Source organism: Vulpes lagopus, chromosome 3, assembly GCF_018345385.1.
Source record: "Vulpes lagopus strain Blue_001 chromosome 3, ASM1834538v1, whole genome shotgun sequence".
Taxonomy (NCBI): Eukaryota; Metazoa; Chordata; class Mammalia; order Carnivora; family Canidae; genus Vulpes; species Vulpes lagopus.
In genome coordinates this window covers 131,951,776-131,978,061 of record NC_054826.1, presented here as the reverse complement: position 1 = coordinate 131,978,061, position 26,286 = coordinate 131,951,776, and the positions used below count along the sequence as shown (strand labels likewise).

At 42.9% G+C, this 26,286-nt stretch overlaps 1 protein-coding gene across 1 annotated transcript; it reads left to right on the top strand.

Annotated features, from left to right (window-relative positions):
* FNDC7 (fibronectin type III domain containing 7) lies at positions 1-25,783 on the top strand. The gene is made up of 12 exons (XM_041748378.1): positions 1-78; positions 593-611; positions 5,210-5,464; positions 6,205-6,465; positions 10,387-10,644; positions 13,078-13,332; positions 15,055-15,312; positions 16,260-16,514; positions 17,839-18,093; positions 20,158-20,418; positions 24,337-24,366; positions 25,654-25,783. The coding sequence occupies exons 1-12, from the start codon at positions 4-6 to the stop codon at positions 25,683-25,685; spliced, it is 2,214 nt and encodes a 737-aa protein (XP_041604312.1). The 5' UTR covers positions 1-3; the 3' UTR covers positions 25,686-25,783.
* The last annotated feature ends 503 nt before the right edge of the window (positions 25,784-26,286 follow it).

The following is a 26,286-nucleotide window of genomic DNA, read 5'->3' as shown; positions in this document are numbered from 1 at the left end:
GCTATGTCCAACAGGATGGCTGGTGGACACAAGAAATGTTTGCCTTTGATTGGATTCACTCTTATCTGTCTTAAATTGGTGAGTTCACCATTCCGACCAACCTGCAACTAGTTAGAAAAAAAGAGAGAGAGAGGCATTTGTTACCTTTTTATTTTTTTGAGAGAGACTAGGGGGTAGGGAGATAGAAAACAAATACTTTTGGACCATACCAAGATTGCATATGTTTGCATGTTTGAAATTTAATGCAATTTACTAGAGAAAGAAAACAAGATTATCATTATATTTTAAGAACAAAGATTTTTGAGAAATCTGTCAGCAGCTGCTGACTTAGTTCAATAGGCAGACTCAGGGAGAAAAATGAAATAGTAATGTGATCTGCCTCCAGCCTCTAAATTCTATTTGGATTTCTTTGTGGCAGATTTGAGTTTGGGAAATGATTTGTGCAAATAACTACTCTGTATGGATTCAAATATTGCTCACATAACATATTAAAATGTTGTAATAAATTTATTGCTGCTCTGACTTATGTTTTATGTTTCCCCAAATGGTATTTTTCTCCATGGTTCTAATTTTTGTAAACTTTCCTTTTCAGGTTGCTTCAGCAAAAACAGGTAAAATTTTTTGAAATGCAAGTTTTTCCTCACCATGTTTTATGTTAATTTCTATTGTTAATTCTTGAGCTGTCCTGAAATAGAAAAGCTCTACCAGGAAAAATATTCAGCATCTCCTGAGCACTCACACTGTGAGTGTAACTGATAAGACAGATACATGGATCAAACTTATGAGTCCTCATAAGATACTCCTATCAAAAAAAAAAAAAAGATACTCCTATCAAGTGCTGAGATATATATAGAAAGTCATGCAGTCATGGATTTTCTCAAATACATTTAGCCATTAGTAAAATACTATGATTATCGTTCTAGTTAAAGAAATAAAGTTTTAAACATAAATAGCAGAGTCTAATTTATATAATTTTTCTTTTTTTTAAGATTTTATTTATTTATTCATGATAGAGAGAGAAAGGCAGAGACACAGGCAGAGGGAGAAGCAGGCTCCCTGCAGGGGGCTGGACTCTATCCCTGGACCCCTGGGACCTTGACCTGAGCTGAAGGCAGACACTTAACCACTGAGCCACCCAGGCGTCTCAAGACTCTTTAATAGGAAAGGATTTTATACTTCTAATAGTGCATCCCTAAAATACAGGAAATGATACCTCAGAGCTAGAAAAAGTCTTTCTTTTAAAAAGATTTTATCATCATTTTTCCTGAATAATGACTGAAGGCAAAAATAATATCTCTAGAGACCTCACCTAGCTCCTCCATTCTAGAAATCTATGTCCTCAGAAAGGAAGTGTATATTCAATGAGATTTTGATTATCTGGAGGACTCATGTAGTATTGATTATATCTCCAATAAAGTCTCACATAAATGAGAACAATTTTTATTTATTATTTTGTCTGTACCACAGAAACAGGAAGTGTAAATAAGGCAATTTTAAAAAATATCTTATTTATTCATGAGAGACACAAAGAGAGAGGCAGAGGACCAGGCAGAGGGAGAAGCAGGCTCCCTGTAGGGAGCCTGATGTGGGGCTCGATGTGGGGCTCGATCCCAGGACCCAGGATCATGCCCTGAGCCACAGGCAGAGGTTCAACCGCTAAGCCACTCGTGCCCCAACCTTTCCCACCTTTCAAAGTGCCCTTGAACACACTATTTTACTTAATCATTACAACAATCCCAAGATGTAGATATTTCTCATTTCTTTTTTTTTTAATATTTTACATTTCAAAAGTAAATCCTAAAATGCAGACAAGATCAATATTCTGGATGCTCAGGGGAGAAAACAGAGGCTGGAAGAGGCTGAATGACTTGGACACAATCACATGCAAAAGTAAATGTCAGAGCCAGGCCTCCAACCCGGAGCCGCTGGATCCAAACGCTATGCTGTTTCCACTGGGCAACCCTTGTTCCACCCCGCGGACACTGGGGTCACACGCTACTCCTCTGACCTTGCTCACTTCACAGCGGTCGATGTGGTGGCGCTGTCAGGCCCCTTGGCAGGCCTGGGAGGAGACAGTCTAGACTTTCCGGTGCCTCTCCAACCACTCCATGAACGCACTGCCAGGCCTTGTCTGCCGATGGCTAGTTTGGGTGTCATTTTTCCAGGAAGCTGGTCCACTCCAAGGAGAATGAGTAGCTAACCCAGGAGATAAGATACACTGCGGGGACAAAGGAAGACAGAGTTGAGAGACGTCACAAAGTTTGTTAGAGGAAAGAAGGCAAATAACTGAGAGCACAGGCCCCTGGGTGGCTCAGTGGTTCAGCGTCTGCCTCCAGCTCAGGGAGTGATCCCAGGGTCCTGGGATCAAGTCCCGAATCAGGTTCCCCGCAGGGAGCCTGCCTCTCCCTCTGCCTGGGTCTCTGCCTCTCTCTCTGTGTCTCTCATGAATAAATAAAATCTTAAAAGAAAAAAAAAACTGGGAGTAGAAAAGTGATGAGTGTGTGGGAGGGATAAAAGTGGAGGCCCTTGCTGGGGCTTTCTTTTAAAAAAAATATATATGTATACACACACATATATATATCTTAAGATTTTATTTATTTATTCATGAAAGGCAGAGAGAGAGAAAGAGAGAGAGAGAGGCAGAGACACAGGCAGAGGGAGAAGCAGGCTCCATGCAGGGAGCCTGATGCGGTACTTGATCCCAGGACTCCAGGATCACACCCTGGGGCTGAAGGCAGGCGCTAAACCGCTGAGCCACCCAGGGATCCCCTTAACATATATATTTTAAAGATTCATTATTTATTATTTGAGAGAGAGAGCTTGAGTAGCGGGGAGGGGGAAGGGAGAGGGAAAGATCACTTTGAGCAGACTCTGCACTGAGCAAGGAGCTGGACACAGGGCTTGATCTCACGACCCTGAGACTGTGACCTGAGCCAAAACCAAGAGTCAGACGCCTAACTAGCTGCGCCAGCCAGGTGCCCCTTGCCGGACCTTTCTGTCCTGCCGTGGGTGGGAGGGGACATGGATGCTTCCCGTGGAGTCACCTTCTGCAGGCCAACGGCTATGATGAGCAGGTCTGTAACATCTCCCCAGCAGATATAAGTCTCAGTTTTCTTTTGATGGCAAAGGAGACAGTCCTGGGTGATGTTCAAGGAATGTCTGGCCAGAGCACAGTGGCGACTTTGTTCCGTCTTGCAGCATGGTCGTTTCGGAGCTAGTGCCAGAGCCAAGTCTCTAGGCTGTTGGTACAGAAGGAAGTTGTCTGTGTCACGCACGCAGGGATTTGGCTGGCGGGGGACTGCTGGGGGCCTGCTGGGGGCGGGGCGTTGATACTGCTAAGCCACACATGGGTCTGTATTTACTTTCTCCTCTTTGCCCTAGAGTTTAGTTTGGAATTTGGTATAAGGGGATTTTACCCAGCAAATGCAATATATTGAACATAAAAGTCCAAGTGCCAGTCGCAGACTTAAGCCCAGCTGTTTTTGTTTGACCTTTTCTTCTGCATGGACCTCCTACACCGAGGGCATTTTAGGTGTCTGTGGATTTTTGCAATGTAGTAAATCTTGTCACCATGCTGTATCTCCTGCCCCTTACACGAAGTGTGGGAATGCCTTATATACACTCCCGACGTCAGCATTCAGGTCCCCGAGACAAACCACAGCTTGGCCTGGGTGAGGAGGGACCACAGCATCTCATTCTCATGCTGGGGCCGATGTTTTGATGGAGAAGGGGAGAAAAAAAGTTTATTTTTATTTTATATAGCAAAATCTAAAAAATGGTTCTACTCTGATAATATGGAAGTATGATAGAGCAATCCCCAAACAACTCATTTCTTCCTCTTCTTCCATTTAGATTAAAAACCACGTGGGAAATGTGCAAGTGCATGAGGTGGAGACACAGGCTTGGCAGAGGTGGGCCCCTCTCTGTCAGGCAGAGGCAGTGGAACAGGAGTCAGGGGCAGGGCGGGTGGGAGTTCACAGGTGCTGAACCAGAGGAGAAGCTTCCAGAATGAAGCTCTCAGATTTTTTCCCCACAATCACACCCCACTCTTTTTTTTTTTTTTAAGATTGTATTTATTTATTCATGAGAGACACAGAGAGAGAGGCAGAGACACAGGCAGAGGGAGAAGCAGGCTCCCTACGGGGGGCCCGATGTGGGGCTAGATCCCGGGACCCCAGGATTATGCTCTGGGCCAAAGGCAGGCGCCTGACCACTGAGCCACCCAGGCATCCCCCCACCCTTTTTTTTTTTTTTTTTGAGTAGGCTCTGTGCATAATGTGGGGCTTAAGCTCACAATCCTAAGATCAAGGGTTACATGCTCCACGGACTGAGCCAGGCAGGGCCTGCCCTCCCCATTCTGATTTAACTCTTTGAAAAGTACAAAAAATGTAAATTATCCCAGAGGCAACTGGGAAAAATGTCTCTGAAATCCTGTTACTGAATGAGAGGCTTGAGCTTTCTGGCTCTCTTCTGGAGAGTAGCTTTGCCTTTCTTTTTCTCTATTTCTGTCTTATTCCTGAAAACGAGGGCAGGGGCGCCTGGCTGGCTCAGTCAGTAGAGAATGTGACTCTTGATCTTGAGGTTATGAGTTCGAGCTCCATGTTGTGTGTGGAGATTACTTAAACATAAAATCTTAGAAGACAAAAGAAAAGAAAGGGCACTTGGGTGGTTCCGTCGGTTAAGCGTCTGCCTTTGGTTTGGCTCATGATCCCAGGATCCTGGTAACAAGCCCGGGTCCCCTGCTCTGCAGGAGTCTGCTTCTCCCTTTCCCTCTGCCTGCCACTCCCCCTGCTCTCTCTCTCCATCAAATAAATGAATAAATAAGAAAAGAAAATAAGGGCAAAGTTTATGTCTAAAGGATGGCAGGAAAATGATTTCGTTTGAAAAGTAAAATGATGAAAGAAATAATCTTCATAGGTATCCAAGCTAATGTAACCTCAAAATCTCTCCCAAGGGGCCTGGGTGGCTCAGCTGGTTATGCATCTAACTCTTGATTTCAACTCAGGTCATGATCTCAGGGTGGTGGGATCAAGGCCCTTGCAGGGCTCACGCTCAGCATGGAGTCTGCTTGGGATTCTTTCCCTCCCTCTGTGCCACCGCCTCCGGCTTGTGCACTCTCTCTCTCCATCTCCCACCCCACCCCCGCTCTAAAACAAACAAACAAACAAACAAATAAATAAATAAATAAAATCTTTAAAATCTCTTTCAGCTCCTGACATACCCACTATTGATCAGGCATACTCAAAAATCAGCAACAGCATCACTGTGGAGTGGGCCACCGTGCCAGGGGCCACCAGTTATCTCCTTACGGCTGAAGATGGAGACACTGTCATTGAAACCACAGTGGCCAATTCCCCGGGCACTGTGACAGGCCTGAAGGCTGCGACCTTGTACCAAATCACCGTCAGATCCATCAGTGCCACCGGGAGAAGCCAAGCATCACCTCCGAAGCAAGCAAAGACAGGTAGCTGGATGCTCGGCCTCTGTTGAGCTAGTGTTTATGACCTAGGTCGGTCATACTGAGGCTTCAAGTACATGATATAATTGTGAAAGTGTCGTGTGAGTGCCTACAATTCAGGGCCCAGGGGTAAAAGCCACCAAATGATGTTTTTGGCTGATTCAGATATCTGGGGAGCAGGTGGTATTTAAATTTCAGATGCTTTGGAAAACAAAACCCATTTCTGGCCATCTTTGAGAACATTCTTGCTTTTAAATCTCTGAAAAAGAGATTTCTGTTTTAACCTCAGTTATCCATAAAGACCATGCTAAATCAAGAACAGGTAGAAAGGATTTTGCTACATTTTGACTTGCTTAAAATAAAAGTACTTAGCTTGTCATCAACATGACTTAAATGGAGTTGATAAAGTTGTACTGAGGCTATTTCCAAAAGGTTGTTACACATTAAAATATTATAAACCACCGTTTCCCCCACTGAGTTATAATTATAGGGATGTTTTATATAATTTCTTACAAACATCCAGTTGAAAGTAATGCCTAATATTAGACCTTTTCTGTTCCTCATTCCTCTGCCAAGTCATTTATGATTAATACACACTTAGTCACTAATTATTTCATGAAACTCTGCTGTAAATCCTTTCACAAAGCAAATAATTGTCTCATAATATGGATGATCAACTTCAAATTACTTGTTCCTAAATTTGAATTATCCTCTATTTGCAAACGCATGTGTTTTTGTCCTTCTAGTATTGGCTGCACCAATTCTAGAAGTGAGCTCTCCGAGTCCAGATTCTATTCTTGTGCAGTGGGAAGCCGTATATATGGCGATTGGATTCTCCGTTTCCATTATGCGAGCTAATGGTTTGGGTAGAGTATGGAAAGAGAATACCACAAACAACTCGTTGACATTCACCAGTTTAGATGCTGGGACTCTCTACACCATAAAGGCCTACGCGTGGAATGCCAATGGAACCCCTGGGGATGACTCCACCTGTAATCAGAGAACAAGTAAGGACTTCCCAGCTCAGCCCCAAGCAATCTCCATCTTGATTAATGAGAGGGGCGATGCATTGTAGCCATCAGGCGGTGTGTTAACTGATAAGTACAGAACAGCTGGCAGCAGATATTTAGATTTATTAGTTTATTTATAGTGCCTTGGCTCTTCATTCTTGGTAATTTAGATGCTTACTACATGTATAAAGAAAGGCTGCTCAGAATACACAGAGTATGGCTTCCCCCTCACTGACACCAACTTATTTTCAAGCACACACATTCAATATCACACAGCAGGACATGATTTATGTTAGGTTTACCAGCCTCCCATACCCTGCCTAGGTTCAGACCAATGGCATAAACAAAAAAAAATGGGACAAACAGGAATTCATTTACTCAGTAGACATTTAGTGAGTGTATGCCAACTCTGGGCATTGTTCTAGAGGTCCAGCCGCCGACAAAACAAAGTTCCTGTTGTTACAGTACTTTATGCTGTGGTGGGAATCAGAGTTTCAGATATATTTTCTTTCTTTTTGTTTAAATATTTTATTTATTTATTTATTTGACAGAGAGAGAGCACAAGCAGGGGGAGTGGCAGGCAGAAGGAGAGGGAGAAGCAGGCTCTCTGCATAGCAGGATGCCTGATGTGGGGCTTGACGGTAGGACCTTGGGATTATGACCTGGGCCAAAGGTAGACACTCAATTGACTGAGCCACCCAGGCACCCCTCAATTATATTTTCTAAAACTTCAGTTTAGGCCTGAGGTCAACATGGGGCTTCCTATCACCTCTTCTCCAGTTATAGGCTGAGAAGCTAGAGCATGGCGTGTGTCTCACCAACCCCACTGCAGGGGTACCCTGACCACAGGGTCAGGTGCATGATAAATGAAAGCCCAAACTGAGTTGCTGGAGCAAGCCAGAAGAATGAGAAGGAGAGAGAGGGAAGGAGAGAGATTTTTTTCTTCTCTTGAGCCAAAGTAAGCCATCCACTGATAATATGGCCTAATAGACACCAGATTCTCACCAAGCAAATGAGCTATTTCATCCCTTGGAGAAGACCAAGGAAAGGATGCAAAGAAACCAGAAATGTTCTCCCCAACATTCCCTAAGTTTGGAGGGGAGTGGAAGCCCTGTTGTCTATGTGTCAAGACAGAAATTCAGGGAGAAAAGGATTTGTCTTTTATAATTCTTCTCTCAGGTGAAATCAAGTTGGCACAAAGATAATTCATGACGGGCTTGGTGTGTCAGGATGTCTGTGATAAACTAGTGTCCCCGGGGTTTTTTCCTAGATATTCATTCTTTCTTTCTTTACACAAACATTGACAATGCCCCATTATGTGCTGAACATAGTTTACCTGATGGGGATAGAAAATCAATTAAGGCATAATCCCTACACACTCAGAGAAATGACTGTATCTTGGGAGAGACCAAAGTGTCAATCAGTGGTTATAGTTCTATGTGACAAGTGCTTTGAGAGAAGGTTTTGCAGGCATGGAGTTGTGGGGGAGGAATCTTCTACATTAGGCTGGGGACAGCAATCTCCTACAAGTGACTGTTTTCTTAAAGCCTTCCTCTTCATTTGTTTCCCGTATTTTAAAATTTTGTAGAGTTTAGATTTAGCCTCTCTATAGTTTGCTAAGGCTGTCATAACAAACTACCACAAACTAACTCAAACAACAAAAAATTATCATCTCCCAGTTTTGGAAGCTGGAAGTCTGAAATCAAAATGTCAGCATAGTTGGTTTCTTCTCCGGGCTGTGACGGAAGGATCTGTTCCAGGACTTTCTCCTTGGCTTGTATAGGGCACCTTCTATAGTCCATGGCATTCTCCCTGGAAGCATATGCCTGTGTCCAGATTTCCTCTCTTTATTATTTTATTTTTATTTATTTTTAAATGAAATTTGCATGTTACCCCTGTGACATGCAAATTAGTATGGCCCATGCCATACTAATGGCAATTTTAGTATATGTGCTACTGAAGCCAGTACAAAATTGACTGTCTTTATAAGGACACCCATAGTATCGGATTAGGGCCTATACTAATGATCTCATCTTAACTGATTGCATCTCTTATGACCCTGTTTTCAAATAAGATGACATTTTGAGGTACTAGAGGTTAGGACTTCAACATATGAAATTTGAGAGGACCGACTACTCATTTTTCCAGGTTTTCTCACCCCCCATGAGGGAAGGACAGGTTGTCCTAAAATACTGCAGGCTACCCTTACTAGCTTTGAGCCTAGAATTACCCCCAGAGTAGATCTGCCTCTGCAGATGAGCTGACCATGAAACAGGGGAGGGGTCCTGTGAAGATGGCCTATAGGAGAAACATGGCAGGTGCCTGCCTTGCAGAGGATGAGTTGAGTACCTGTTTCCTCAGCCTTCCTTGTACAATCATCTGTGCCCAGAAGGTGGTTTCTGCTCACATGCTGTGCAACAGGTCTCTAATGCTTACCATATGGGCTTCATCACAGCACAGATTCTGGAGTATGAGGCCAATTTCTCCTCTCTCAGCACAAGAGGATACTCCTCAAGCTTTTTCAAGAGGATAACCCTGAAAAAAAGGAAGGCATAGTTCTAAGAATGTAGACAGAAGTGTTTTTGGAGACACCAAAATGTGTGCCTTAATGTGTGATCATCATACTTGATATTTTCCTTCCTTCCCTTTGATTTGGAATGGAATGAAAGTCTGCTTTTTTTTTTTTTCCCTAGAAACAGCTATGACCTAAAAGCTCTTACATAAAAAAGGTGTCAAAAGTAAAGAAGGGAGGGATGTCTGGCTGGCTCAGAGCACATGATTCTTGATCTCAGGGTTGTACATTTGAGCCCCAATTTGGGTATAGAGACTGCTTGACAATTGGTTAAGCATCTGACTCTTGACCCCAGGGCCATGGGATCGAGCCCCACATCAGGCTCCGCACTCAGCAGGGAATCTGTTTGAGATTCTCTCCTTCTCTTTCTGCCCCTTTCCCCACTCCAGCTCTTTCTCTCTCTAAAATACCTAAATAGGGATGCCTGGGTGGCTCAGCGGTTGAGTGTCTGCCTTCGGCTCAGGGCGTGGTCCTGGGGTTCTGGGATCAAGTCCCACATTAGGCTCCCTGCACAGAGCCTGCTTCTCCCTCTGCCTGTGTCTCTGCCTCTCTCTCTCTCTCTCTCTCTCTCTCTCTGTGTCTCTCATGAGTGAATGAATGAACAAATAAAATAAATTTAAAAACATAAATCTTTTAAAAAATAAGTAAAAAATAAAAGGTAAAGAAAGGATATTGTTGAAGCCTAATCTATTCAGCTTCATCAATCAATAATAGAATATTTGACCTCCCACTTAATAGTAACGTACCCACATGGTCCTTTTAGCCCTTCATGTATACAATTTCATTTAATTATTCGATCACTTATTGTGTTGTGCATTCACTGATTCATTCATTCAAAATATGCTTATTACCAACTATATATGTTAGGGACTCGATCTTATTAGATCCATTTTAATTTTTATTTATGATAATCACACAGAGAGAGAGAGAGAGAGAGAGGCAGAGACACAGGCAGAGGGAGAAGCAGGCTCCATGCACCGAGAGCCCGACGTGGGATTCGATCCCGGGTCTCCAGGATCACGCCCTGGGCCAAAGGCAGGCGCCAAACCGCTGCGCCACCCAGGGATCCCTAGATCCATTTTACAGTTTTTTTTTTTTCCCATTTTACAGTTGATACAAAAATTAAATAACAGACTAAATAACATGGCCAAAGTCACATAGCTAGCTAGAGTTTTCATAGTCAATGGCAGATGTGTTATCCTAAATCCCAATGTTATGCTCTAAATACTAGCAATTATCCTACTATGGTGGCACCCCATCCCCCAAGCTTTAGGATATCGTTAGGTCAAATCTTACTTGGGTTCTTAAAGCTACTGCAAAATCTTAATTGTTTCTCAAAAATCTAGGTCCTCAAGCTCCTGCCAACATTCAAGTCTCTTTTGACAGTGGGGCTCTGAAGGCCTCTGTTTCATGGCCCCCAACGGAAGGAGCTTTCAACTATACTGTGATGGCTTCGAGTGATTCTTCAAAGCTGAGCTGTAGTACAACTCTCAGTACCTGTACCATCTCCTCCCTCCAGTGTGGGACTGAGTACCTCATTTCAGTTTTAGCGAGTAATGATGCTGGTTCTAGCCAATCAACTTCAGCAGAGGCCCTAAAAACTGGTATGTAAACAAGAGTGAGATCACTCTGGGGCCTGTGAACCAGAGTGACTGCCAGAAGGGAAACATAATCACCTGATAATGTTCCAGAACATTCTGGAAGCGGTGAAAATGAAAGCCTGACTAGGCTTTCCAATGAAAGCGTGGAATTGGACAATCTAATGAGTTTTAATAATGTGATACTGAAACCAGATATCATACACTGGAAAAAGCACTTCTTTGAAAATTGATTGAAGTCCTGGCTCCTATTCTAGCCTACCATTAATTAATCTTCTTTATCCTTTGTAAAGTTCTACAAATTCTAAGATCCAGTTGGAGTGGGCAGCCCCGGTGGCGCAGCGGTTTAGCGCCGCCTGCAGCCCGGGGTGTGATCCTGGGGACCCGGGATGGAGTCCCACGTCAGGCCTCCTGCACAGAGCCTGCTTCTCCCTCTGCATGGAGCCTGCTTCTCCCTCTGCCTGTGTCTCTGCCTCTCTCTCGTTCTCTCTGAATAAATAAATAAATAAATAAATAAATAAATAAATAAAGGTTAAAAAAAAAAAAAAGATCCAGTTGGAGTGATACACAGCTCTAACCATGTGGTACAGAGAGCAGCCTCTTCCTTACATCATGCTTCACAGACCTAGACCTGGTGGGAGCTATTTTTTAAAGATAAAGATGGGCAGTCTATAATTCTTAGTATGTGTCTGTGTTTGTTTGTTTTTTATTTTAAATATTTTATTTATTCATGAGAGAGAGAGAGAGAGGCAGAGGGAGAAGCAGGCTCCACGCAGGGAGCCCGACGTGGGACTCGATCCTGGGTCTCCAGGATCACGCCCTAGGCTGAAGGCGGCGCTAAACCACTAGGCCATCCAGGCTGCCCGTGTGTGTGTGTGTGTGTGTGTGTGTGTGTGTGTGTGTGTGTGTAAAGATTTTATTTATTTATTTATTTATTTATTTATTTATTTGAGAGGGAGAGAGAGAACAGGGAGAGAGAGAGAGAGAGCAGATTCCCCAGTGATCAGGGACTCAGATATGGAGATTGATCCCAGGACCCCAGGATCATGACCTGAGCTGAAGGCAGTTGCTTCACCAATTGAGCCACCCAGGCATCCCAGTATGTGTTTAAATATCTTCATTTTCATCTTATCAAGAAATAATGACTCACAAATATGGAGTTTTACTCCTCTAGAAATATTTGTACATTTTGGTGATGGGAACTAAATTTTAGTGAAGACCTGCTATGTACCAGGCACTATAAATACATGATTTTATTTAATTTTCATGACCACTCAACAAGGTAGGCTCTATTACCTCCTTTTTCAGACAGGAAAGTTTTAGGTCTGAGAAGTGAAATAATTTTTCCAAAGGCACACCAACAGTGAGTGCTAGAGCTAGATTCAAGCCTAGGATTGCCTGATTTTAGTCCTCTAAGCCAAAGAAAATGTTGATAATCACAATAATGTCCACTTTACCCAACAGTCAGAACTACATCACTCGAAGTATAAAAGGCTTCTGAACAGGGAGGAAAAGAGCTATCACCAAGTTGATGCACTGTTATTTCACAGGGAAACAGTACAGCCAAGCCCTCAGCTCCACAGTTTCTTATAGTTGTGTTAAATTAAGGTCACTGATAGCAAACCTGGTGATTTGGTTTCCCTTCTGACAGCTGTAATTTACTCTGGTTGGCACATTAGGAAGGGTCATGAGGTCGGGATAGCTGAGAGTGAAGGAAGAGATAAGAATACACTTTCAAAAGCACAGCAGATCCAAGTTAGTCATTTAATGCAGAAGAGAACCTTCCAGTGTTTCCCAGTCTTGGATGCACATTAAGAGAATCTGGGGAGCTTTTCACAAATCCACCTAAGACCAATTAAATCAGAGTTGCTGGGCATGGAGTCTGGGTATGACTGGTTTATAAAAGCTCCTCCGTGAATTCTAATGTGCAGCCAGGGTAAAGTGGCAGGGAAGCAATCCTGCACATTTACAGTAGGGAGGCACCACTGCACTTTGGGCATAAAACAGTTAGTCATGATCATGGGAACGGCCCACAGTTATCAATAAAAGAACTATGTTTAGAAGATGCTATGTGTTTCCCAGGTTCCAGAATTGTGAAATATATTTTAGAAAGATTCCCACTAGAGATGGCTAAAATTTTAAAAGCTTAGAGTTTTAAAGAATAAACTTCATTTGAATTCTGTGCTGATCCTGGCATTGCCTTAACACAGAAATGCAGGCAGTAGCAACAAAGGGGATCCATGCCTCTTTGACATGGTCTAACTAGCAGGTATTGTGTAAGATAAATTTTACGACATGTGAGAATGTCTTGTTGGCCTGCACATACTATCTGATGCATTCCTTGTCCATGGCGTGTGAACAATCCTGGACAATTGCAAAGATGCAAAGAAAAATCTCTTGCAAGACACTCATAGCTGTTCATTATTTACTGTTTCCTAGTTGCTTGTGCACCTGGCAGAGTGACCATCCGAGAAGATCCTCCTGGCCACCTATCTGTGGCTTGGTCCAGTGTAGATCTGGGCGATTACTATGTGGCCTTTGTGAAGAGTGACGATGGCTTGGAAGTCCACTGCAACACATCCCTCACCCAGTGCAATTTCTTATCTGAATGTGGCTTCACTTACTTTATCAGTGTTTTTGCCTATAACAAGGCAGGCCAGAGTCCTCTGGGCGATGTGGTCAATTATACCACAGGTAAGTTGCACTTGATGCTTATAAAGGGAGTCTGGAGTTCACTTAACAGCAGCGTAGATCACCCAATTGATTTACCTAGAATACCTGAGAGTCATGCTATGGCTTGGAACAGAAAGAGAAGCTCTCCTCTCACATTCTTTCCAGATCAGGAAATTTTGGCTTCATGGACTCAAGCTTGAGGAGAACACAAGGCTTAGGAAGAAAGCAAAAAATATGGTCGTTCACACCTGCTCTGAAAAGCCAACCCCCCCCACCAAGATCTACTCAGTGCTCAGCACCCTATGTAAGGTGCCGAAGGGGTTGCAGTCCTCCTGTCTCAGGAGTTCACTTTCCCCAAGACCCAAAACCAGAGATGCAATTGTAAAGTTGTGGCATCGCGCAAAAGGCTCTGCAGCAGGACACCTGTGTTTAAGTCCTGTTGTGACCACTAACCCATTACAGAATAAGGATAGATAATGATGTTTACCTTTCTAGTTCCTTAGTATCCTCCACAGCAAAATCGGACAAATAATGAGAGCATGAGTATGAAAGGTATTTGTATGTGGTAAAGCACAATGCAAAGTATTTTTATTAGCATCATTACTACTATTATTCTCCACCCCTAGGCTTGGATCTTCCACAGACAGAGCAGGGATTGTTTTATTTACCTCTTCATCCTCAATGCTTATCATAGTGTGATCAGCCTATAGGAGAGGCTTGATTTCTGAAGAATGAATGGAGTGACTTGAAATTAGTGAACCATGCTTACAAATAAGAACATTAGAATATCATTACATAATAACACTACTAGCTGGATTACAATAAATTTTACCAAGATGAAAGAATCAAATAATTGGTGCCTTTAGAATATGGAATTAAGGGGCTACCAATCAAGTCTCAAAAGCATAGGAGGGCTTTCCAGAAGGAGTGGCCTTGACTTGGATGTTTAAGGGTGGATGGAATGTAGGTGGGACAAGGGCATCCCAGAGAAAGTCCAAGCTGAGCTAGACATTTGTCAGAATTGTCAGAATTCATCCACGACATGATATAGGGTCTCTTCTAAGATCTACTAATACAATGATATTTGCCCCTCCTGCAGCCCTCAGTTTTATCTGGTGTTTGTAAAGACTGATGGGATCTAGCTGTTAGACAAGGTATGATTTTTCTCAGGCAGAAGAGGGGAATAGCATTCCAGTAGAGGGTTAACAGTCCTTGAGGCATAGAGAAATGAGAGCATATGTGGGCTGGGGAATTGAGAAGACTGGTGTGGCCGGTGATGGGGGAGGCACAACTGAACATGCAGACTGGATGCAGCTTTTAATGACCTTTAGACGTCATGCGTCGAGGAATTATCCTCTATGTAGTGGGTGTTAGGCCAAGATTGGAGCTGGAGAGAATTGTAGGAGAATCTATTTATTTATTTATTTATTTATTTATTTATTTATTTACTAATTTGGGAGAGGGAGGGGAGGGATAGAAGGAGAGGGAAAGGGAAAGAGAAACTCAAGCAGGCTCCACACCCAGCACGGAGCACAATGCCAGGCTCAATCTAGAGACCCTGAGATCATGACCTGAATGGAAATCAAGTCAGACACTTAACCGACTCGGCCACTCAGGCTCCCCATGGAGATTCTTGCAGCAATTTAGGAGACCAGTGGCAGAGGCTCTGGGCACCAGAAAGTCAGGTCCCTCTGATATCACTGCTCCTTCACTGACCTCCATTCTCTCTGCTCCTGCTTTCAGCTCCCTGTTGTCCTACTGACATTAACCCGGTGTTAGTGTCCAGTGATAGAGTAGAGATCGTCTGGTCTCCTGTCCGTGGTGCCGAACTTTATGAAACCAAGGCTGTAGATGGGTTCAGTGTGGTTGAGTGCAATGACACGGCTCCTGCTTGCACCCTCTCAGCTCTAGAGTGTGACACCAAGTACAACATCACAGTGTATTCCTTTAGTGAAGTCCGGGGCAGCAACATGTCGTGTACTTCCCGATTCATAACCACAGGTATGATACAACATGGTTTCCTTCACTGACTTTGAACAATTCACCCCAGCTATGTCCCTCGGAATGGACGTTTAGCAAGAACTATAAAACGGCTCTTTGTGGGGACCATTAGAGCCCCTGTCTTTCTACGGAGAGGCCGAAGGGAAGGTAGAACAGGGGAAGTGGGAAGACAAGAAAACAAAAAAAGGAGGTAATGGAAGAGTGGAAGGTTTCCCCAGGGATTACTTCAGCCATTCGGTTCCTCTGACTTTTGGGGGCTTGTCTATATTCACACCATGAAAGTCAAGCCCACATCTTTTGTCTTTCTTTCTTTTTTTTTTTGGAGGGGGGAAGAGAGAGAGAGAGAGAGAGAGAGAGAGAGAGTTATAGTAGAGACGCAGAGGGAGAGGGAGAGAGTCTTCAGTGGGCTCCACACCCAGCTTAGAGCCTGACATGGGGCTTGATCTCAGGACCCTGAGATCCTGACATGAGCCAAAATCAAGAGTTGGATGATGGGTGCCTGGGTGGCTCAGTCAGTTAAGCATCTCCAGGGTGCTGGGATTGAGCCCCTGCATCAGGTTCCTTGCTCAGCAGGGAGCCTGCTTCTCCCTCTCTCCTGCCCCTGCCCCCAGCTTGTGCTTTCTTTCTCTCTCAAATAAATAAAATCATAAAAAAAAAGATTGGATGCTTAGCTCACAGAGCCACCCAGGCACCCCAAGTCCCTAAATGTTTGTCTTAATTGCTTTTGCTTTTGGAGTTCAAAATGCCTCAATGTTTTCCAGTGAGTCTGATGCTATAGGAATCTAATACCATGTTTCCACCCAAAAGCTCTGTGAATCTGGCCTATGTGCTTTGTCAGGTTGAAAGTAGTGATGATCTCATTTGGGAAAAAAATCGGTTTAAAACAAATGGCACACCTGATATTTTTTGACTCAACCGTTCCCATTAATAACCTAAAAATCTCTTAGCTCCTTGCAGGCCTGAAATAAAAAATGTTTCGAAGGATGATTTCTCCACAATTAACGTGCACTGGCGATCCACTAATGATGATGCCACTTACACAGTGACTGCCCAGGGGGAGAAAGGGCGGTATCTGTGTAGTAGCAGAGGAGAGTCCTGCACCATGGGGGGCTTGCCCTGTGGCTCCATGTTCTCCATCACTGCGGTGGCCGAAACACAGGCAGGACGGAGCCTGCCCAGCTACAGTGTGCCCCTAGAAACAGGTAGGTAGCAACCACCAGCCTGAACATTGACTTCAGCTCGTCCTTAGATATTGTTATAAGACATGAACTTTCTCATTTGATCTACCCGAAGTGTGGTAGAAATACATTGAACTCATGAACAGCCCTGGTCTTAGAAAATAAAACTTGCAATATTTGGACACAGTTTCTGTAAAAATATCATCAGAAGACTCTAATATGCTGACATCAAAGGAGGAAAGCATTGACTCTACAAAACATTTATTTGAATTCATATTCCTCTGTGACTTCCTCTCCCAAAACAACTAGCAAGTGACCAAATGATCTGGCTCATTTTTTATTTCTTGGGCTCAGCCCTTTCAAATCTTTCTGTATAAAATGCTTTCGGAATTTCAGTTTTCTAATTGGTGAGAGGGGGATCGTAGATTCCTTGGGTGGTTGTGAATGTTAATGCTGCAAGCACTTGGCATGGTGCCTCACACATAGTGAGAGCTGCATAAGAGAACGCTGCTCCTGCTTCATAGCGCCAGGTGTGAGGGGAATTTAGCAAATTACTTAAAGCCTTTGGACATTATTTTCTCTTATATACAATATATGGAGCTTTGAACTATGAGTTGAAACATGAAAAGCAACAGATCAGGAGATCCCTGGGTGGCGCAGCGGTTTGGCGCCTGCCTTTGGCCCAGGGCGCGATCCTGGAGACCCGGGATCGAATCCCACGTCGGGCTCCCAGTGCATGGAGCCTGCTTCTCCCTCTGCCTGTGTCTCTGCCTCTCTCTCTCTCTCTGTGACTATCATAAAAAAAAAAAAAAGAAAAGAAAAGCAACAGATCAGAGACAATGCCCAATATTCAGGAAGATTCTAGATATCCTATATCCTGAATAATGGGCCCCTGAAAAACTGAGAATTGTCTGTGGAATTCTTAAGTGGCTAAAAATATTGTGAGCTTTTATATCAATTATGTACTATGAAATACATGAAAAAGACAAAACACATTGAATTGTAAAGGCTATGAAATGTTATTTTGAGAGAAGAGGTGAATGCAGCCATTGCTTTGAAATTTGCAACTGGAATGGTTAAAGTTGGGAAACAACCAAGGATTTCTTTCTTAATCTGAAAAAAAAAAACCTAGAACTCACATTACCCACAGCTAGTTAGTACACCGTTCTTGGGGGAAAGCACCCCCTATGTACACTTGATGTTAAATAATGTATCAGAGGGAATGAGATTTTGCTTAACAATTGAAGGTTTGAGAACTTTAGGATATTGAATGAAATATAGACAAAATACCATTCTTGGTTATTGTCCACAATAAATCCCCAATTCTTTCTCTTTTTCTCCATCTAAGTGCCATGCTGTCCAGCTGGTCTGACAGTAACTCAGGTCACCCAGTCAGTAATCAATGTGAGCTGGACTGCTGGGACCGGGGCCCAAACTTATGTGACGGTTCTGGAGTCACACACTGGACAGTCTAAGTGTCTCACCCATCAAAACCAGTGCCTCCTGGGATGCATCGCATGTGGCATCAATTACACAGTGGCATTAAAAGCGATTAGTGCCACTGGGTTGACGGCAGACTGCACCTACCAAGCTTATTCCTCTAGTAAGTGAATTCTAAACTCCAGCTATGGAGTACCAATAAGGATTTTGGCTATTATAAATCCAGACACAAGCCCCTCCTTCTCATTTAAAAAGATGCTGCATCTCCATCAGGTTAGCATTATACATTCATAGTACTTTCTAAAATGTTTACAGTTTTCCTCTTAATTTAGAACCTCAAAGCTTCAGGGACGCCTGGGTGGCTCAGCGGTTGAACGTCTGCCTTCATCTCAGGATGTGATCCCAGGTCTGGGGATCGAGCCCTGCATCAGGCTCCTGCGTGGAACCTGCTTCTCCCTCTGTCCGTGTCTCTGCCTCTCTCTGTGTCTCTCATGAATAGATAAATAAAATCTTAGAAAAAAAAAAAAAGAACCTCAAAGCTTCAGAGGCTCCTCTTGGTGGTTGCTGAATTAGTTCCCTGGGTAACATGGCTCAGATGTACTTTTTTTGAAGGGAGGACAGATTTTTCTATGACACAGCTACCTGCAGCACAGAGTAAATCAGTCTGTAAGAGTTCTCGGAAAGCATTGAGGTCACACATTCTATTTCGCTTGAATTCTTTTCTTCTCATTACGCTATTACCTCTCTCGTCTAAACCACTCCAGCTTCTTCTATGGTTTCTTATTTCAACAGGCTAAAAAGGAGCACTGTCTACTGACAGTTTTGTATCTTGTTCTTCACAAAGACCAAATCAATAGGAATAGCAGGGGAGGGTAGAAGTGGTACAGGGTTAGCAAAGAAGATTCTCTTGATGATTCTAGTCCACTGAAGTGGCTGCTTTGGAGCACTGTTTTGAAAAAGGAAAGGAAGGAAGAAAAAAGAAACAAAACTCCTTAAAACACCTTTTGTTTTTAATAAATTAATTTTTATTGGTGTTCAATTTACCAACATAAGAGTACAATGATCAGTTTATTGTGTCTACCCCAGGACATGGGATGGGAGAGCTGAAATTTTGCCACCCCAGGGACAATAGAATCTTCAGCCAGGAGCCTAAGGACATGGCGTTTTTGCTGTGTGTGTGTGTGTTTTAAGATTTTATTTATTGATTGATGAGAGACACAAAGAGAGAGGCAGAGACACAGACAGAGGGAGAAGCAGGCTCCCTGCAATGTGGGGCTTGATCCCAGGACCCCAGGATCATGACCTGAGCCAAAGGCAGGCACTAAATCGCTGATCCACCCAGGCGTCCTGAGACGTGGCTTCTTATAAGCTGTGTTGCCTTATCTTCCCTGATTTTGCTTCCTCATTGGTAAGAGAAATAGTAATAACTATAATGTGAAAGCATTTATAACATGCTATACATATGTAAGGGGTTTCATATTTTCTTTGGGCCCATTGTTTTCCATCAGATTTGCTGCCTAAATTCTAACCCTGATATCCAGTTCTGGGAATATGGCCTGCTGCTTATCTTCCCATGTAAAAAGCTGCTTTTTTTTTTTTTTTTTTTTAAAGGAAAGAACGAATCAAAAGAACCTAATTATCTGTAACTGGATTTTAATTTAAATTGTTGTACAACAACATTTTTATCTTAGTTACTGAGTAGTCCACCATCTGGTGCCCTGCTTGACATAGAGTGTGTGGCCTGCTCAAGGCATTTAGAGAAGAGAAAAAGAAGGATCTAGTGAGCTAGCATGGACACAGTGGGGTGAGCAAAGCCTGGTCACTTGACTGCTATGTAAGTCACTGTTCCCCAGGCATCATGCTACTCAGCTAGCAAAATAGGTCTTTTCAATTAAAGCTGAATGCAGTTAATTTAAATTCAATCCCACTAAAATCATATGGAACTAGGACATTATGAAATCTCTTGACAAGAATGTTGTGCATTTGACTCACATAGTTTGAGATACTGTAGCTGCCAAGTGGGGACTTTTGGCCTCACCATTGTTCTCTATTAAAAATTCATGGCCCACCTCACCATCATATAGGGATTTCTAATCATGGAAAGAACTTGCGTACCCCTTCAAATAATGCTCTAATTATCCATTATTTAGGTTTTTAGGGGAAACTTACTTTGCTTCCATGCTTATCTGATGATGAAATGTGATTTGTGTCTGTTTTTCCCCTGCAGGTGCCTGCTGCCCATTGGGAGTGAAATTGTATAGACTGGGCCCTAATGGCATTCGAATCTACTGGCAAGCCTCCAGGGGCTCTGCCAATTACAGCACTGACCTCTATGGTTCCAAAGGCATTTTCACGTGTGCCCCAAGTGCTGGCCTCAGTTTTTGTGATGTCACCGAGATACCCTGTGGGGATGTATATACCGTGATGGTCTCACCAGTCTCTGAGACAGGACTGAAGCTTACTTTCTGTCCAAAAAAAATATATTCAGGTAGGGCAATAGAGCCCTTAAACCCTCTATTTAAAACCCTGAACTCCATCTGTGAATCAAGACTCAGAGCAATTACACTTATTTGCTATGTAGAAGGTCAGGAAGGTGTGAAATTTTCTACACCCTGCATGTGGATTCTGGCTACAGGGACCTCAAGCTTCTTTGGAATTGTGATGCTTTCTTATCATATGATTTGGAGACGCTCCTTTCTTCACTTTGCTGACCCTTTCTTTTTCAGAAAAAGGACCAGATGCTTGCTGTTTAAATAGTAAAGCGGATTTAAAATGATTTTCTGCTTTGAGGTTTGGGAATAGATTTTTAACATAGTCTCAGAGATAATGAGACACACCCTGAAATGTTGGAAATTAAGAGACTTGAATCTCTGCACAAGTTCAGACTTATGACTGAGCAGAAGTTGGAGGATCAGGGGAAAAAATGAATTTATAAATCATAAGCTAGGTTTGGAAATATGAGTGGGCAGGCAGTCTGTGATCACAAAACAAGACTGTCAGCAGCTGCCATCTCACCAGAACTAGCAGAAGAACGTTAGCAATTCTGCTCTGTATTCCAGCACCTTCTGCTACCTTGCCCAGGGGATAGTCATATATTTTTCATATATTTCTAAAAAAATTTTGTAAAGAAACGAGATGATAAGGTCCTAGAACTTTATAGGTGATCACAGAAAGAGTAAATATTAGCTCAGAAACCTTTACTGAAAACCAGAATCTAAAATTCCCAATTACATATAGGTGGCACGAGGGCTCAAATGGTCCCTGGACAGAACCAGGCCAGTTCCTCATATTGGTGTTCTTGCTGTGCATGGCTGTCATGCTCTGATTCCTCATTTTTTCATTATCTTGTCCATAGGACAAGCTGGCTTAGAGTAGTGCCCTATGGGAAAGGACAGGAATAGGTTCTTGGGGTGAGGGTCAGCTCTTAGGAAAAAAAGAGACTTTCTTTCAATAACAGTGCTTCATCATATTTGCATTACATTTTACGATTTATCAAGTGTTTTCACATTCAGTCTCTTATTAAATGCTCAAAATAACTCTGAATTAGATTTAACAAATCTTATTATCTCCAATTCATAAATGAAAAAACTGAAGCTTCGGCTCCCACATCTCTATCTATAACCTTTCTCTTCTTCTCACCCCTAAATTCATATTCAAATTCATATTTGACTCTTCTAACCCCTAAATTCATATTTGTATACCTCTACCTGGAGGTGCCCCAGGGCTTCCAACTCCTCAGGGCCCAAGAGAACTCCTGATCTTCTCCTGCAGTTTCTAATTTTCCTCCTGGCATCCTTGTTTCAGGTATGAGAGCTGATCACCTGGGAGTCAGCTTCCCTCTCTCTCACCCTCCCGATCTCAGGGGTCTCCAAGTCCTGTCCTGTTCACTTCATGATGTGTTTTCTTTTTAACTATTTTTTTGAAGATTTTATTTATTTGAGAGAGAGGGCGAGAGAGAGAGAGAGAGAGAAAGAGAGAGAGAGAGAGAGAGAGAGCAGGAGAGGCAGATGGAGAGGGAGAGGCAGACTGCCCGCTAAGCAGGGAGCCCAACATGGGGCTCAATCCTGTGTCCCAGGGATCATGACCTGAGCCAAATGCAGATGCTTACCTGCCTGATCCACCCAGGTGCTCCCCTTTTTAAAACTTTTAAAGTAATCTCTGTACCTCACATGGGGTTTGAACTCACAACCCCACACTCAAGGGTTGCATGTTCTACCAACTAAGCCAGCCAAGCACTTCTCGAGACAGTTTTTATTTTTTTAAGATTTTATTTATTCATTCATGAGAGATAGAGAGAGGCAGAAGGAGAAGCAGGCTCCCCACAGGGAGCCTGATGTGGGACTTGATCCCAGGACCCCGGGATCTCGACCTGAACCAAAGGTAGACAATCACTGAGCCACCCAGGGGCCCCTCATGATGGTTTTTAAATCCAAATTCTTCTCTCTCCTACACCTACTGCTATATAATAGGCCCTCACCACTTCTCACCTAGAATATTGTACCAGGCTTGTCTTCCTGAACTCATGCCAGCCTCCATACTATTACCAGAGTTGTCATTCCAGGACACTGAATTTGTGTTTCTTTTATGCTTCAAAATCCTCAAAAATGGGCAGCCCAGGTGGCTCAGTGATTTAGTGCTGCCTTCAGCCCAGGGCCTGACCCTGGAGACCCAGGATCAAGTCCGATGTCAGGCTCCCTGCATGGAGCCTGCTTCGTCTTCTGCCTGTGTCTCTGCTTCTCTCTGTGTGTGTGTCTCTCATGAATAAATAAAATCTTTTAAAAAAAAATCCTCAAAAGTGTTCCATTTCCCAATAGGAAAAAAGCCTATACTTTGAGCGTGGCATTCAAGGCTCCTCATAGTCTGTCTGTTAGTTGGTCTTCCTACACCTGCATTGTCCAAAAGATATTTAGTACAAGCCATGTATGAAAAAAATTTAAATTTTCTAGTAGCTACATTAAAAATTAAAAAGGTAAAATTAATAATACATTTTAGTTAATCCAATATATCCAAAATATTATAATTTCCACATGAAATCAGTATAAAAATTTCACATTATTTTTTTCATACTGAGAATCTGATGTGGATTTTATGCTCCACAGCACACTTCAGTTCAGACTAGCCACATTTGGAGTTTTCAGCAGCTACATGTGACAAATGCCTGCTGGTTAAGCAATATTAATTCTAGGCTCATTCCACAACATCTGTCCTGAGAAGACTCTATTCTCCAGTGTAGCCACACACACCTGCCCTCACCACACACATATACCATGCCCAGCTTGCCTCTGAGCTGATGCAGTACTCTTCTCTTTGCCTGGAATTCCACCTCCATCAAAGGAACTCCACCAGCACAAATTTCTTCTCCTCTGTAAAATTTCCAAATCCTAGAAGTTGATTTATTCTTCTTGCTACCTCCTTTATGACCCCATATCACCTGTGTCTTTATGACATCATATGACTTGAATTGAAAACGTGTTATTTCCCCTAATAAATGATAATCTCTGGATTCTCAACACAAAGCACACAACTATCACCCAATATATTTTAAATTAAAAAATGAATAAATTAATGAGTTTCTCTGGTTGCCTGGGATCCTACAGCCAGTATATTAATCACCAGAAGTCCTTGTTAGTTAGAACTCTAATACCTGGGGAGCCTGAGTGGCTCAGTTGGTTGAGCATCTGCTTTCCACTCAGGTCATGATCTCCAGGCCCTGGGATCTAGCCACACAGCAGGTTCCCTGCTCAGCAGGGAGCCTGCTTCTCCCTCTCCCTCTGTTTCTCCCCCTGCTTGTGCTCTCTCTCTCTATCAAATAAATTAATAAAATCTTAAAAAAAAAAAAAAAAGAACTCTAATACCCACTGCTGGGATGCCATCTCAAGCCTGCAGTCATTCCACATTAGCAAGGATTAGGTGTCTAGACTCCAGTTAGGGAATCCACTTTTGCTCCATCTCTCTGCTAAAAAAAAACAGGTGTCTAGGGAAATATTTTTGGTTTTGTTTCTTGGGTTTCTTTTTTTTCGATATCAGTGGTGCCTTCCTTTGATAATTAAGACAATATTATAAATGATAATAATGACTGTTTATTGAGTGTATGTGTCCAGCACTATTTTGAGGGCTTTACATATGCTAACTTAGTTGATCCCTATAACAACCTTATGAGGTTGGCATTCTGATTCTTACCACTTTACAGATAAACTAAAGCACAGAAAAGTGAAGTGACTTGTCCAAGGTCATACTGCTAGTAGTTATATCCTTTTATCACTCAAGCTGGGTCTTAATCAGTCTTTGGTTCACTATCCCATTATTCTTTAAGTTATATCTTCACTATCTTTTTTTTTTAATATCTTCACCATCTTAAATATGTTCATTAATATATTTTAAATGCTTTTGTTTTTATTCATTACAGTAACCTGCTCTGGAAGTACACTTGGAATGGGTAAGTCACTTTTCTCATGGATAAAATAGAATTTTTGTTGTTGCTCTTTCGGGTGATGTAATATGGTAGGGATTAAAGCTGACTCTTTCTTGCTCTCGCCTCCCACAACCTTTTCTCCCCTATTGCAATGTCTCCCCTCAGATTTCACCAGTTAGGATGAATTCCTTTGCATTCGGAAGTCTCTTCAGTTTCCAGGGTCCCACAGGAAAATGTAAATATGGTTCAGTAGAGGCAGCCGCTTCATCCTTCACTTCAGAGACTAAGCCAGCCAAGCACTTCTCAAGACAGTTTTTATTTTTTTAAGATTTTATTTATTCATTCATGAGAGATACAAAGAGAGAGGCAGAAGGAGAAGCAGGCTCCCTGCGGGGAGCCTGATCTGGGACTCGATCCCAGAACCCGGGGATCACAACCTGAGCGCAAGACAGATGCTCAGCCGCTGAGCCACGCAGGCACCCCCATGTGTCAGTTATTAACATTTTAGCATGCTACTTCCAGGATATGTGCATTGTAAAGTCAGTCTTCATAATACCCTAACTCATTGGCTCTCAAGGTGTTCCCCCAGGGCCAACAGCATGAGCAACATCTGGGAACTTCTTGGAAACGCAATTTGTGAGGCTTCACCATAGACCTAATGAGTGATGAGTCAGGGGCCCAGCAATCTTTGTTTTAATAAACCCTCTGAGTGATTTTGATGCACGCTAAAGTTTGAGAACCACAGCTCCAATTCAAAGAAGCTACTTTGGTACTGGGAATTTGATTCACGTTGGAAGGGAAAGGAAAACAGTCTACCTGAGGCAATGGGGCTCTAACAGCAGGTAGCCTGACATCACTCTGTGGAGGCATTCTTAGTCCTCAGCATCTAGCCTCACCTGCACTTTCAGGAGGATTTTCCTCCCCGAAACTTCCTCAGCAATTAAATGGGTTTAGTATGTTGTCCCTACACAGCTCCCTGAATCAATAAAATTTGAAAGCTGTCTGAGAACAGAGCAAATTGGCCTGGGGGTAGAGAGGAAAGTTCTTTGTCCAGAGTCAAGGCAGTCTGAACTGGTAGAGGTTGTGGGCGGGGTCATTTCCTGAAGCACCTGGATTAGTTGGAACCTACTGGTTAGTTTCTTCTTGCCCTTTCAGCAGTTCAGATTGTCTTAATTTCTTGTTTTCTTGCTGTGAAGTGCTACGAAAACAGCATTTTGAATCAAAATACTAAGCTAATTTTCAGAGACATTTGAGGGCTTTTTAAAAAAATGTCTGCATATGTAATGTATCTTGTGGCTTCTTCCCTTCCAGTGATTTACAGGGGGAAAAGAAATGCAGAATGACACAGGGAACCCTGGCTAAAAACAGACTTAGTGAGTAACTTACATTGAAATGAGTCAAAGGCAAAGTGTTTTGGCTTTGTTTTAAAATTTTTTTCCCATATCTTTTGCAGGGTTGACTCAATTGTTAGTGTGATTAGAGGTGGAAAAGCTCTATTAGAATACAAAAATGCCTGTAGGGTAGGATAAGCTCTTTTGGCCTCTGTAAGGACAACTCTGACTCCACTTCCTGAAGGCAAGCAAGGTCAGGCATGTCCTCATCTGCACAGGAGTTCAAGCTCTGCTATGGAGAAGACTCAGAGAAATTAATCCAGAAAGTGCTCTGGAAGACTGCCAGAGTGTGCTCGCACACTGGGAAAATTCTGGAAGTGTGAAAGGTCTGTTTAGCAGAAACTGTCTCTGGGATTTCATATCCAAACACCACACAGACTTCAATACATTCACTTATAGGTATTTCATGGACACCAGGACTTGCCGTTCAAGGACTGCAAATGTTCACTCCTGGAGAGCTTGATATCCACCACGCAGAGACACTGCTCATCTCAAGACCTCCAGCAGGACTTTGGCATAGATTGGAGAGCCACAGCTGCCAGGGCAACCTGTA

Bases quoted from the DNA above. Each gene is read 5' to 3' on its own strand.
- FNDC7 (XM_041748378.1), top strand. From the start codon at position 4: ATGTCCAACAGGATGGCTGGTGGACACAAGAAATGTTTGCCTTTGATT. The intron at 13,333-15,054 runs GTAAGTTGCACT...TCCTGCTTTCAG, and splicing joins TGTGGTCAATTATACCACAG to CTCCCTGTTGTCCTACTGAC. The intron at 20,419-24,336 runs GTAGGGCAATAG...TATTCATTACAG, and splicing joins TCCAAAAAAAATATATTCAG to TAACCTGCTCTGGAAGTACA.